We start from the raw sequence: 14,459 nt of genomic DNA on the forward strand, positions 1-14,459 counted from the left end.
TACTTTAGACTAGTCCACTGTGGCCTGTAGAGTCCTTGACGTGTGTATTCAGGCTTAAGAAGTCATCTTTGCTTGAATGTGGAGCACAGGACGTAGAGGTGCATTTATGTGTGTTTACGAGAGTGGGCACTGGGCGTACTTTAGCACATGAGATTGTGGCTATAAGAATGCCATAGCTCCAGTGACTGTGTCAGCGAGTGTGCATCATATCTTGTAGGTGTTTGAATGTGCCACATGCATATGCACCACGTGTTTTGGCGTGTGTGTGTGCGTGTGTGTGTGTGTGTGTGTGCGTGCGTGTGTACTGTACCTCATGTGTGTGGAACTGCTCCTTCACCTCCTCCACGTCCTCAGAGATGTCCCCCTGGCCCTGCAGCGCGTCCTCAGCAGACAGCAGCCACGTCAGCACCTCCTCCAGGGTCACCTGGTACCACTCCAGCTCCGCCACCTCCGGCTCGTCAGGCAATGCCTGCGCAGAGGACACCTGAGTCAACCAATCAGAGCACTCGCTTACCATATGGTCACCAAACTGGGTTGAGTTCGACCCGAACAAAACGTTGCAAAACGAAGTGTTGGGCCAATCACAGTACAAGACACAACTACTGAACCAATCACAATGACACACAGGACTACTGGACCAATCACAATGCCAAACAAGGTTACTGGGCGAATCACAATCACAGCGTGCACACACACACACACACACACACACACACACACACACAAACACACACACACACACACACACTCACACACACTCACACAGTTTGGAAACTAACTAAGTCTTTTGTCAAGCTATGCAATGAAACACCCTGAAAGTCCTGGTCACGTGATGGGGGTGACTAAAAGTGTGTGTCTGTGTGAATGTGCCTGAAAAAACACTGAACCACCCGATATCATTGATCCGCCCGTTGGAAGAATGTCACCAGACTGAATAGGCGTGAATGTGTACCTTGACACATGGGAAAACACTGATGCACACTCAATCAGCATTAGATGACACAATTGAAAGGGTTCTCCACCCATTGCTTATAAAAAGCCAGGGCCAATGTGGGAAAAAAGAGGTTTGTGTGTCTGTGTGTGTGTGTCTGTGTGTGTGTGTGTGTTAGTGTCATGTCTGTCATCATAAGATGGGCTGAAACAACATACAAGTCAAGTACTAGTCATATTGTGTGAGTTATCTAAATCTTTTGCATCTTGTGTTAATTAACTTATGAAGAGTGTACAATCTAAAACTCTTGGTGGCTCTTTGGCAGTGATTTGGCTTACACTTCGTCTCTGAACCTTTACCATAATGATCCCACTGACAGCCAAACATCTGACACAACTGACAAGAGTTTTTCACAATCACAAGGGTTCTTAGAGTCGCTTCAAAGGAATGTTCTAAAAGAAAACTAGAAGGTTCCTCCAGTAAAGACGTTTTCCTTTGAGCGTATTTAGCAGGATAGTAGCCAGTCGCCATGACCCTGTCAGTTTCACTGTTGCTGTTCTTTAGTGCTCTTTACTGTAGGTGTCAGTTCCACTGTTACAGGCGCTGTTATGTAAGCGGGGTTGTAGTAGGATGCTTCGACCTTTTAACCAAACACACACCCAAACACACACACACACACACACACACACACACACACACACACACACACACACACACACAAAGGGAGAGAAAGAAAGAAAGAAAGAGAGAGCAAGAGAGAGAGAGAGAGAGAGAGAGAAAGAGAGAGTGAGCAAGAGAGAGAGAGAGAGAGAGAGAGGGAAGGCAAGCGAGAAAGAAAAAAGAGAATGAGAGGAAGTGGGTGAGAGGGAAGGAAAGAATAAAAAAAATGAGGCTGAGGGAGAAGAAGAGAGAGAGAAGAATATATATATATAGAGAGAGAGAAGTGAGAGAGGAGAGAGAGAGAAGAATATATAGAGAGAGAAAAGTGAGAGAAGAGAAAGAGAGGCTGGTGGAAGAAAATAAGGAGAACACACCTGATGGAGAAAGAGAGAGAAGTGGAAAAAAAGAAAGATGTGAGTGAGAGTGGGAAAAAGAAAGGGAGAGAGAGAGAAGAGATAGAGAGAGAGTGGGAGAGAGAGAGAAGAAAGAGAGTGTGGGAGAGAGAGAGGCTATAGGACTGGAGAATGGTGTAAGTATGCAATGTCCAATGGTGGTATGAATGCAAGCTTTGTCTTAACCCCCCCAAATCCAATGGAAAAGGTCATTGGCTGAAAATATTCTCTGTCATTTAACAACAACCCACACGCTCTCGCCACTGGGTGTGTGTGCAGACATGGAATCATTTCAGAATGTGCATGTGGTAAGGTGTGTGTGTGTGTGTGTGTGTGTGTGTGTGTGTGTGTGTGTGTGTGTGTGTGTGTGTGTGCATGTGCATGCGTGCGCATGTCTGACTGTCTGTGTGTGTGTTTGTGTGCAAGTGTGTGATATGACGCAATGATGCTGAATTTGTTCACCCCTGTGCTTGATTCTACATGATACACAAGTATTTAGTATTTGTGTGTGTGTGTGTGTGTGTGTGTGTGTGTGTGTGTGTGTGTGTGTGTGCATGCAGGCTAACTTTGGGAGAGAAATAAACGTTTTTGTTTCCTCCTGGTATGAGATGAGAGCATTACAGCACATCATTTCCCATGTGGTAGACCGGTATTAAGGCAACCAAGTAACACACACACACGCACACACACACACAAACAGACCTTGTTCCCCACCCTATCTCAACGTTTCCAGGGTTGGCAGGACAGCTGGAAACTCTCTGCATGCTTCCCTGATTCTGTGTGTGTGTGTGTGTGTGTGTGTGTGTGTGTGTGTGTGTGTGTGTGTGTGTGTGTGAGTGAGTGTGTGCGTGTGAGTGTTTATATGCATGCATATGCCAGCCCTACTGCTGGTTTTATAGCTCACAGCTCAATAGCGGGAATGACTCAGTTTTACCACCAAAAAAGAGAGGGGGTGTAGAGAGATAGAGAGGGAGAGGGAGAGAGGGAGAGAGAGAGAGTAGAAGAGTAGAACCAGATGGCTAACGGCCAACGGCTGATGCTCATTAAACTCAGTCATGGTTAGGCTTCAGGAGTCATTCATTAAGTACTCAGAGGCCATCAATTGCTGAAAACGCTAAAGAACCTAGGGGGGGGGGGGGGGGGAAACTACAAATCCCAGGAGTGCGAGGCCTCATCTCACTGCTCCCTGCACCCAATGAACTGTCTGACAAAGCCAGACATTTCTTGCTTCTGAATGCGTAAATCTATCCTCTTTTTGGCATTCCTCACAAAGACTACATCGCCCACCAGGCAACAGGATTTCAATCAGGTTCGGAAACTCTACAACTGCAGCCAACTGCAGAAAGTGTGTGCTTTGGGATTGCTGTACAGATGCTCCGTGTTAGAGGGGTAACATGTTGCGTGGAGTATAATCTCACACATTTTGCTAAACTAGCAACTGCATAAAATAGTTGGTTTCACTGAGGCACTGTAGGCACCTGTCCATCTTGCGTAACATGGCTGGGGTCAGCACACCTGAAAAACTGCTCTGTGAGACCTCAGCAGACACAGCTATAACACGGTAATGACCCAGCCACAGGGAAATGCATAGTTGCAAGACATTTTGTAAGTATAAAGTATAAGTATATATACTCTTTTGATCCTGTGAGGGAAATTTGGTCTCTGCATTTATCCCAATCTGTGAATTAGTGAAACACACTCAGCACACAGTGAACACACAGTGAGGTGAAGCACACACTAATCCCGGCGCAGTGGGCTGTCTACTACAACAGCGGCATTCGGGGAGCAGTGAGGGGTTAGGTGCCTTGCTCAAGGGCACCAAGATGCCGCTCTCCTAAAATGCCTCTCTCACTACTGCACTGAGTGAGCTTAAAAGGTGTAGTAGTCCTTGATTGGAATCCACTACACTGCTCATCAAATTCAATTAAAATTCTGTTTATACGCAGTCCTTGTTAATGACAAACAAATTCAGTGGTTCTGACAGAATACACTATTCCTGCAACTCAATAGATAGATAGATAGATAGATAGATAGATACTTTATTGATCCTCAAGGGGAAATTCAAGTCCTCAAGGGGAAATTCAAGGAAATTCAAATTCAATACGTTGCCTCAGTAGCAGAAAAAGGACATAGATTTTGCGGATGAGTTCAAATTTCAATAACCTTTCACCAGAATCGACGAGTACACCTTTATTTACAACAGCATACAACCATCATGCTATCCTTTCATGACCACACCATTTACAGATTACATATCCCACAATGCATTGCCACTCTTCATCAACACCAGCGTCCAAATGCCATTGCACCATTGGGCATGACCTCTAGATTGGATCAAAACAAACCAGAATGGGTGCAGTTTCCCTCCGTCACTAACGACCTGCTGACAGCAACGGCAAAAACAGAACAGCATTCTGGGACTGCTTTCTCACCGTGGGCGGACTGGCAGGGGGTTGGGCCTCCTCCGCCTCCATGCGGAACTTCCGCGGCAACGTCTCCACCTCTCTGATGTCATCCATTGTGATGTCTTTGGGGAGCACGGCGAAGAGTGAGGTCACGTACATGATGATGGACTTCTTATCGGGGAGCTGCACGGCCACGTCTGCAGAGAGAGGGTTGGACAGGTGTTTGAACTTTAACACGGATCCACAGGCGCTCATCACACGGTCACGATCATTTCATCAAATAGCCACTGTTTCTGTTCCTATGAAAAGGGCTTACCGGATGACTCTAAAGACCACATGCTTACATAAATGAGGTCACTGACCTTTGACTCAATATGGTTTCTTGAATTCTTGTCAGTAATTCATTTTTACAGAAAGTTGTAAAGTGTACAAAAAATGATAATAACAACGTCTGGAGAGGAACATATCAGACAGTGTGTTTGGGGAAATTAATCAATATGAAATAACATATACAGTATCCGCACACAAACACACACACACACACACACACACACACACAACCATAGTATTGGGTATGTTCATACCTTCTGGGTCCAGCAGTCTCTCAATGGCCAGCTGCTCCTTAGCGATGCTGAAAGCATGGTCCAACCTCTCCACCGGCGCCATACGCTGCACTTTGTCCCAGCTAACCACATTGGGCCTGCAAACACAAACACATTCACAAACACACACACACACACAGTCAACTCAGGGGGAAAAAATAGACAAATCAGAAAAGATTATTGCACACAGATCTAAACTTGCTTACCATCCAATAGCATTAATGGTCACAAACTGTGGACTGCAAGTTCAAAGGTCAAATCCATTATATATTTTTTAAAGGCAAACCATGCAAAACATGTACCGTACTTGTTTAGAGTTCTCATTTTTGTCTATTTTCTAACATTGATTAAGGAACTACAACACACATACAGTCTGTTATACACAGATCACTGCCCTGTACTGCAAAACCCACTTGGCAGGATAAACCACCCGAAAAGATGTCCCAATAAAGACGGCTGCAGTTTCCTCCTGAAGAACTACACCCTTTTGCAAATTAATTGAAAAGTGGAGATGAGGTCCATTTCTCCAAAACATGAGAGACTGACTGTAAGAGGAAAAGAACCCCCTGAAACAATGTGTTTGAACTACCACTGGTAAAGCCGGATGACAAAGACAGCTTAGAAATCATTACTCTGCTTGAGGGGACTTGAAAACGACTCTTAGAGAGCACTTTTTAGACAACTTTTGGAGGAGTTTAAGAGGATCTTCACATTCCTCTCCTCGAGCGTGAGGAGCTCGGCAGACTGGGGGTGCGATCGACTCGTGGCATCTCAGAACTGGTGTCAAAGACTAAAGCGAGCGCGCTCGTCATGCCAGCTATCCTGTCAGACACAAGAGAGGGAACAGCCTGACACGCTTTACAAGCCACTCCTCCGTATTCTTTTTTTCGGTGTGTGTGTGTGTGTGTGTGTGTGAGTGAGTGTGTGAGAGAGAGTAGAGGGGGGTGGGGTGACAACAAGAGGGGTTTTGTTGAGTGAAGTCAGCCTGTGTCAGCTATGCGTGTCATGTCACGGCACATCACAGAGTTCTACACTTTCAGAGAGAATTGTGACTTTGGATCTCATCTATGCTGTGTGAGTATTTACATGTGTGTGTGTGTGTGAAATTTATATGTGAGCATATGCCAACCCTGCTGGTTTTTTATATGCCTGCACCCCCCCCCCCCACACACACACACACACACATTTCCCATTTCTCTGTCCCCGCCTGTAAATGCCTGGATACAAGGGCATGCACAAGAATGCCGTCATGTCCCAAATTAAACACAAACTCTGGTGTGAACAGCCACACCCCAGGCTATAATTAAAGTTAAGGCAAAACAAAAACAAGGCTTGTCAGTCTGGCTAGTAGAACACCCCCACAGACAAACACTTCAAATCATCGCTTACATGCTGGTCTCCACATAACAGGACGTAGAACAACATTTTTCATTCAAATTAATTTCTGTCACTATGCACATTATACAAAGCTGGTGGTGATTCATGTTATGACTGGAATCAAAATTGAATACTTCTGACATGGCAGAAATGACCTACCAGGTCCACTTTCACTCATAGAAAATACACACATATCTTCTAAAGACTCTAGAACCATCCACTGCAGTCTGAAGTCAGTTTGACTTTCCCCGGCATACCTTTGTTAGCTGAAATGTGTGCAAAGTGCTTTGAATAAAAGCACCTGGTGGGAACAGCCATGTAAAAGTGGGTTTTTACTGAAGGCTTAAGCTAAACGAGGTAGCCTCCTGCTGAGCTGGAGTATGCAGAGGCTAAATGCAGGTCTGGCTTAAGCAACATAGCACAGCACAGCCACACACACTTCTGAGAAGTGTGTGTGTGTGTGTGTGTGTGTGTGTGTGTGTGTGTGTGTGTGTGCCACATGCTTAAAGGGGAAACCCGGCGATTTTTCACATGGATATCCGTTTCTCGAGGTGACCTTGAGAAACGGAGATCTACAAGTATGTGAAAAATCGCCGGGTTTCCACTTTAACAGTAAACGGCTCCTGAGATGCAGAAGTAAATACGTTTGCTGTAGAGAGAGCAGATGTCTGTAGGACTCCATCACAGCAAGTTCACCTTGACCGAGAGAGAGAGTGAGTGAGTGACCTAGTGAGTGAGCGAACCACATAGAGGACAATAGGGCGGCAGCACGCTGGGGGCAAATTATGTAGAGCTGTGTCTGTGTGTGTGTGTGTGTGTGTGTGTGTGTGTGTGTGTGTGTGTGTCTGTCCATGTCGACTCATGTGTCTCGGAGTGTATATGTGTGCGTGTGCACGTGTATGTCTGTTTTTGTGTTTGCATCCTTGTCTAGTCAGAATGTGTGTGTGTGTGTGTGCACAAATCTCCATTGGCGTTTTCTCAGGAAGAACCTTTGTGCTCCATAAACACAACATGGTCTCTCAAAACACACTCGCACCCTTTCTGACCCCTGGTGACCTTTCCCTAGAGACCAGCACAGACAGATGAACCCCCCAAACAAAAACAAACCACTGGCCCAGAAACCATGGCAACACCCTCACACGTTACACAAAAGGGTGAGTTTTACAGTTTGAATGAAGGAACAAACACTGACACTATTCACTTTCTCCTTGACTGTGTGTGGATGTGCATTTCCATGGGTATTTGGATATGCACCAATATGCACACACTAATGTTTGTGTGTTTACATCTATGGGTTTAAAGATGTGTGTGTGTGTGTGTGTGTGTGTGTGTGTGTGTATGTGTATGTGTGTGTACCTGAAGCGGTGCATGATTGCGTTGAAGGCCAGACCATCGGCCCAGCTGGTGGTGAAATTGAGAACGTTGACATCGCCGTGGCCACGCGTGACATTCCGCACCCAGCTCAACAGGAGCTTCTCGCTATTGGTCTGATGGAGCGATGACATCACGTCTTTCATGACATCCTTCACCTGATGAGAGGAATAAGACATAGAGATAAAGAAAGGGAAGTTCAAATGACTATCAGCCATCTCTACTGTAACTCCAAACACAAACATTGTACTCCACAGATGTGTGTTGCAGTATTAACCAGCATTCAGTTCCCTCACCACTAAAAGAAGACTCAACCTGACCAAGTGTATGTGTGCATACATCTTTCCATCTGTGTGTGTGTGTGAGTGTGTGTGTGTGTGTGTGTGTGTTCCTTCAGCAAGGGAGGGGGCTGTGGACAGGTGCAGAGGTTTGTTTTGGACATTAGTGTATGTGTGTATGACAGAGAGTGTGTGTACAGTATGTGTGTGCTTTTGAGTGGGGGTGGGAGAGTGTTTGCATGCATGAGCAAGAGTGGGATTAGTGTGTGTGTGTGTGTGTGTGTGTGTGTGTGTGTGTGTGTGTGTGTGTGTGTGTGTGTGTGTGTGTGTGTGTGTGTGTGCGTGCACGTGTGTGTGCACGTGTGTGTGTGTGTGTGTGTGTATTCCTGTGTGTGTGTGTGTGTGTGTGTGTGTGCGTGCACGTGTGTGTGCACGTGTGTGTGTGTGTGTGTGTGTGTGTGTGTGTATTCCTGTGTTTACTCACCTGCCAGTGCAGAATGATACTCCAGATGAGGCCGAGTGTGAGCTTATGGTTTCCGTCAGCGATGTCTGTTCCCCCAATGTTTACCAGCTCCACCTAAATTGGTAAGGGATGAAGAGAGAGAATAAGAGAAAAAAAAAAGAAAGAAAGAAAGAGATTTAATTATTTTTACTCCCAAAGTATTTATCATTTATCACTAGATCATCTCGTGTCACTATGTATATCATTTGTGTGTGTGCCCTACCACAGAGTGTTTGTGCATGAGCGCTGTTTGTGTGTGTGTGTGTGTGTGTGTGTGTGTGTGGTGTGTGTGTGTGTGTGTGTGTGTGTCCTACCACAGAGTGTTTGTGCATGAGCACTGTTTGTGTGTGTGTGTGTGTGTGTGTGTGTGTGTGTGTGTCCTACCACAGAGTGTTTGTGCATGAGTGCTAATGTTTGATAGCACACTACAGGGATAATAAACACAGACGACAGGACTCACATTGTTTAAACTTTACAGAAAGAAATTGAGGGTCAAGAGATTAACTTTGAAATCCAAAGGCAATTATATATACTTTGTCTTCTTCCTTACATAATTCACATTTATCATTCCTAGACAGAGATACAGACAGAGGGAGTGTGTGTGTGTGTGTGTGTGTGTGTGTGAGAGAGAGAGAGAGAGAGAGAGAGAGAGAGAAAGAAAGAAAGAAAGAAAGAAAGAAAGAAAGAAAGAAAGAAAGAGAGAGAGAGAGAGAGAGCGAAAGAGAGAGAGAGAGAGAGAGAGAGAGAAAGAGAGAGAGGGAGAGAGTGAGAGGGGGAGAGAGAGAGAGAGAGAGAGAGAATGTAGCTCTGACTCACATTATTCTGATGCAGGACTTGCAGCACCCGGTTGATATTATTGAGGGCGTGCACTCGTGTGGAGCCTCGTTCTTTAGTCTATCAGAAAGTATATACACACACCCATCACACATCCATCCATCAACTCCATGCGTGGAGGGGTCCCGTGCATTAGTGTGTGTGTGTGTGTGTGTGTGTGTGTGTGTGTGTGTGTGTGTGTGATATGACTGGTGATGATGACTGCTTGCGAGACAGCTATTCACTGACAGCAATAAAACAGCCATGAAAACTGAAAGCAAGCTTTACCTTCAAGGGAGATGCTTGACAGCGCACGCACGCGCGCACACACAGACACACACACACACACCTATAAAAATACTTATGCCTTGAGGTGGTCTCCCATACACTCATCATACAGGTTTGAAGACACGCATACATGCCTTTGACAACAGAGACAAGAGCACACCTTAAAACCACACACGCCTTGTCAGCTGTCTCTGATTGTAAGACACATAAATTCCTTTCACACACCCCCAGAAGACAGGTAGCGACACACACACACACACACACACACACACACACACACACACACACACACACAGACAAACATAATACGAAGGTCAAAGACAATGCCAGACAGACACACAGAAGATATCAAGGAAACAAGGAGACAAACACCCACCCACATAATTAGGCTAACTGTCACACACAGCAAGTCACACTCACTCACCATTTTGCATAACTTTAGAACTTACACCATAACCAATTTAGTCGATTTGGATAAATGAAAGCATCTGCTAAGTGACCATAACACAACCAATTGTTTATTGTTACGGTGCAAGTCCAGGGTTCCCACTCTAGGTCAATTGAGAAATTCCCTGACTTTTCCACTGACTTTCACAGACTACAAAGCTAAATTGCCATATAATAACCTTTAACAGCCTGTCTTTGTTCTGAGCAGACAAAAACAAGCCTGGTGTTTTGGGAAGCATGTGAACACTGCATGGAAAATATTTTTTTTGATAAATGGCAACAACATTTTGAATGCTACAAACAAATTTCCTGATATTGTATGACTTAGCAAAAAAAATATAAAATCCTCTGACTTGTAATGTTTAGAACAGACTTTCAGAATCTAGAATAGAATAGAATAGAATTCCATGACCGGTGGGAACCCTGCAAGTCGCTTTGGATAAATGAGAGTGTCCGTTCAGTGACCCATCACCATAACTGACCAGAATGTTTCCCGTGAGTCCCTCCAGCAGGTCCAGCAGCTTGCGTCCATCCCTCAGGTCTGTGAAGAGGTCCTTTATGGGAGACTTCCCACCCTGGAAATCAACACACGCACACACACGAAAACACATTAAGCAACTTCCAACGTATTGCTCCAAATCACAGTGAGGTGAATGCCAGTGGTGAGAACATGATGCAAGGACAACATGATGATAAAAATCCATCAACACACTAAACAAATCTAATGACAAACAGGTATCTAAACAAATCTAATCATAAACAGGTATCTATATACTGTAAATAAAAACCCAGCTCAAGGAGACTAAATCCTACAGTCAACCCACTTAGCTTACAACAGCTTCACCACAAATCAATCCAGTTCAATCCTGGAGCAGACACTAAACCACATCAAACCCCTCAAATCAATGAAAACTTTGCCCCCAACAACCTCATGATAGCCACTTACAAAAGGCTCACGTCGTACAAGAACATGAGTGCAACCACAATACATCCAACCTCGTTACAAGAACAAACTCGGAGTCTCTAAGACAACCAAACTGAGAGAACTTCTGTTTCTGCTAAAATTCTGTTGTCAAGGACAACGTCCGACATCACTTTTGGTCATGGGTTTTTGTCCACTGGCTTCAACCACGTTCCCATCCATCATAATAGAAACAGTTGAGCCGTAGCTCATAGCAAGTGGAGAGACTGGGGTCTATAGCAACCACACTGCAGCTCTAAATTGATCACAGTGATGGTTCACAGCGAGCAGAGAAACTGGGTTTGCAGCAACCACACTGCAGCTTTAAACATGATTACACTGAGAATAATGACACAACCACACAAGGCACTCATTAAACCACTGTGTGAGTGAGTCTGTGTGTGTCGTGTGTGTGTGTGTGTGTGTGTGTGTCATATTTGTTTGGACTGACACAATCAATATTCAGATAATAATTCAAATTAAGGATCCAGTCTGATCTGATTGATAGTGGAGTTTTTTATGGAAAACTTTCATCATCAGTAGGCAAATTGTCATGATCATCCAATCAGAGCATCTGGTACCGGTTATGTTGTTGCCCAGCAACTCAAAAACTTGCCCCACTTCTGGATGTGGCCCTGTGAATCTGTCACTTCAATGCACTAAATTCATTACTTTCTTTACAAATTAGAGCTGCACGATTTGGTGAAAATATCTCACTATGATTTGATTTGGGATATCATTTTTGAAAGTCAAACTTTAGTTCAATATTCCAAATTTATTTTGGTTTAAATTAAAAGTTTTTGGTTTTATAGATGTGACAAGATTAACCACTGGGACAGTGTTGCAACAGCAAGATTAACTGTAACCTTTGCAATAAGCCAATTGCATTTGTTCAAATTATAATTTAAATTAAAAAAGTAATTAATTGTTCAGCCCTATTACACATTATTATGTATTGTTGAAATGAGTCACCCTTTACAATCAACTTATTTCCCTTTTCCTTGTCTTCACTCATGAAAGGTTAACCTCTCTCGCACTGAAGACTGCAAAAGCATTTCTGATAGGCTACTGGCACTCACATACAATACTGCTCCACGACTCATGAAAAGACAGATGGACTGATGGGATGTAGAGGCAAAAGAGATAGAGAACGAAAGATAGAGAGGGAGACGGAGAAAGACGAGGGGAAGGGAGCGTTGACCTTATCACAGTAGTTTGTTCCTGTAACTTCACGGTGTCTGCATCCAGAGGTGGAATCACATACTGAGCAGGCTGTATAAACCCCCTCAGTAGCAATCTCCATTCAAGCCTCATTTAGTCTCATTACCGCTTTCTAAACCAACAGCATGCCACACACACACACACACACAGCCCAAACTAACTAGATGGCCTACGGAACTTTCACTTTCTCTCTCCTCTGACCACGTCTCTCTTGTCCTCAGTCACGCTCTCTCTCTTTTTCTCCTCTCTCTACCTCTTTCTGTCTTTCCATCTACTAGGGTTACCATCCGTCTCTTCAGCTCTCCATTGATCTCCCTCTCTCTCCCTCCATCTCTGTATCTGTCTCTTTTTCCCTCTCAGCTTCTCTTCCTATCAACCACTACGGTTGGAGAGAGTGCAGGGTCAACGGTCTCCGGCATCCGGTCTCCGGCCTTGGAGAGAGTGCAGGGTCAAACTAGTTCATTCCCACAGACTCAACATTTACACACAGAGCTCATGAGTTTGTTCATAAACATTCCATTTAGTTTTGAAAGGTTTCGTTTTGCTTCCTTTTGATTGGCCTGGTGTCCTTGTAATTAACCGCTCTGCATGATAATTAGTTTTGGGCCTTCATATCACACTGCTGCTGCTGCTGCCGCCACTGCTTGTGTCTTGGTTGTCGTTTTGGGGTTGTTCCCAGCACAACTCAACACAACACAGCACTGCACAGCGCAGACCCTGGACTCAAGCCAGGGCCAGTTTATTAAAAGCCCTCCAACTTCATCCTATCAGACGAACGCTGACAGCCTAAAAGCAGAGGCACTGCTCGTCCAGAATGAGAGAGGAGAGGAGAAATCCAATGCGTTAGATGGCAGCAGATCCCTCCAAACAGAGAGACAGCACCTGGCCCTGTTCCGCGAGAACTGGGCCAGAGTTAGCTGCTAGGCTAGCTAGCATTAGCTGCCTGCTGCCAAACCCTGACAGCTTAAGACAGTGGTTCTCAACCTTTTTTCAGTGATGTACCCCCTGTGAAATATTTTTTCAGCCAAGTACCCCCTAACCAGCGCACAAGAATTACCGCTATATGCTTCAACCACGACTCCATCGTTTGAGTTTTGACAGTGATTGACAGGTGATGGCGGGTGGCATGTGACAGGTTGGGTCGAACCATATTGGTATGGGGGTGACTCTGGGTTTTTAGGATAATTAAATTGAATAGCCTACTGAAATATAAAATTCATTTTATGAACTTACATTTTCCTGAAATATTTATTAAATAATTGTTTTTAATGTATTTTTGCATGGAGTCTACTTTTTAAATATATGTATACTTTAATTTTTTCATGTATTAGTACTAGCATTGATTTTATTTTGATTGTTAAAGAATTAAAATATAATAAAAAAATATATAATTAAAATATTATAAAAAAATCTATTTTGATATGCATCTCACCACAGCAAGTTCATAGCTCTACATGCATTTCATGTGTGTGTAGGGCAGACTGTCCTGAATCTGGCAATATCATTGACACGGTGGAGGGATTCTCTGGGGCTGAGCAATTTACAGACATATGTGGTGTGCGCCTTACAGAAATAAATGCCTTTTTTTATTTAGTGATTAAAAATTACCTTTCTACGCTCCATATCTGTAACACGAACTGATCTGACCTGACTTGACCCGAGTTTACGTGTTAGCCTGTGTGTGCCTGTCTGCACTCATGATTCTCTACAACTTTTTACTGCATTGCCATGAACAAAGTAAAGGCAAAAAAGGTGTTTCTTTGTCGAACAAATTGGGATGCAATGTGAGCCTTCAATTGAATGCCATGCAGGAATTTGCTAGGATCTCAAAACCGGATTATGCCTTACTATTACTATTACTTTGCCATAAAGAAACACACAATAGCGTTGGATTACAAACATGCTTTGCCACAAAAACAGACAAAAACGTGAGGTAAGTCAAGCTATATGAAGTTATTATTTTGCGGTTACTCCATCTGTTTCATAACCCAGAAGGATTTACTTGGTATCAAATGATAGCTCTGTGTCTCCTCTTTCATCTGACATGCGTGGCATATCCATCACAGGTCCGCGAGTAATTCAAACGAGAGTAATGGGTATGCAGCGTTGGTTTTTGTACATGACGTTATTATTTTGCAGTCACTTCGTCTGTTTTCATAAGCCAGAAGGATCGACATACTTGGTTCCAATACGCAGAGACTGTAAATATGA

The 14,459-nt window shown here is 44.1% G+C and overlaps 1 protein-coding gene across 7 annotated transcripts in view; it reads right to left on the minus strand.

Annotated features, from left to right (window-relative positions):
- Positions 1-14,459, minus strand: part of utrn (utrophin) — a 152,426-nt gene that overhangs the window by 111,419 nt on the left and 26,548 nt on the right. For 6 of the 7 annotated variants that reach the window (XM_042096228.1, XM_042096225.1, XM_042096226.1 and 3 more), the window contains 7 exons: positions 10,549-10,641; positions 9,335-9,412; positions 8,501-8,593; positions 7,724-7,896; positions 4,973-5,088; positions 4,416-4,585; positions 311-484 (listed from right to left, as the gene is read on the minus strand). In XM_042096228.1, coding sequence (XP_041952162.1) covers positions 311-484; positions 4,416-4,585; positions 4,973-5,088; positions 7,724-7,896; positions 8,501-8,593; positions 9,335-9,412; positions 10,549-10,641 — 897 coding nt within the window. The remainder of the gene's footprint in view (positions 1-310; positions 485-4,415; positions 4,586-4,972; positions 5,089-7,723; positions 7,897-8,500; positions 8,594-9,334; positions 9,413-10,548; positions 10,642-14,459) is intronic. The other variant, XM_042096223.1, reaches the window with a different exon arrangement.

Source organism: Alosa sapidissima, chromosome 6 (genome assembly GCF_018492685.1).
Source record: "Alosa sapidissima isolate fAloSap1 chromosome 6, fAloSap1.pri, whole genome shotgun sequence".
Taxonomy (NCBI): domain Eukaryota; kingdom Metazoa; phylum Chordata; class Actinopteri; order Clupeiformes; family Clupeidae; genus Alosa; species Alosa sapidissima.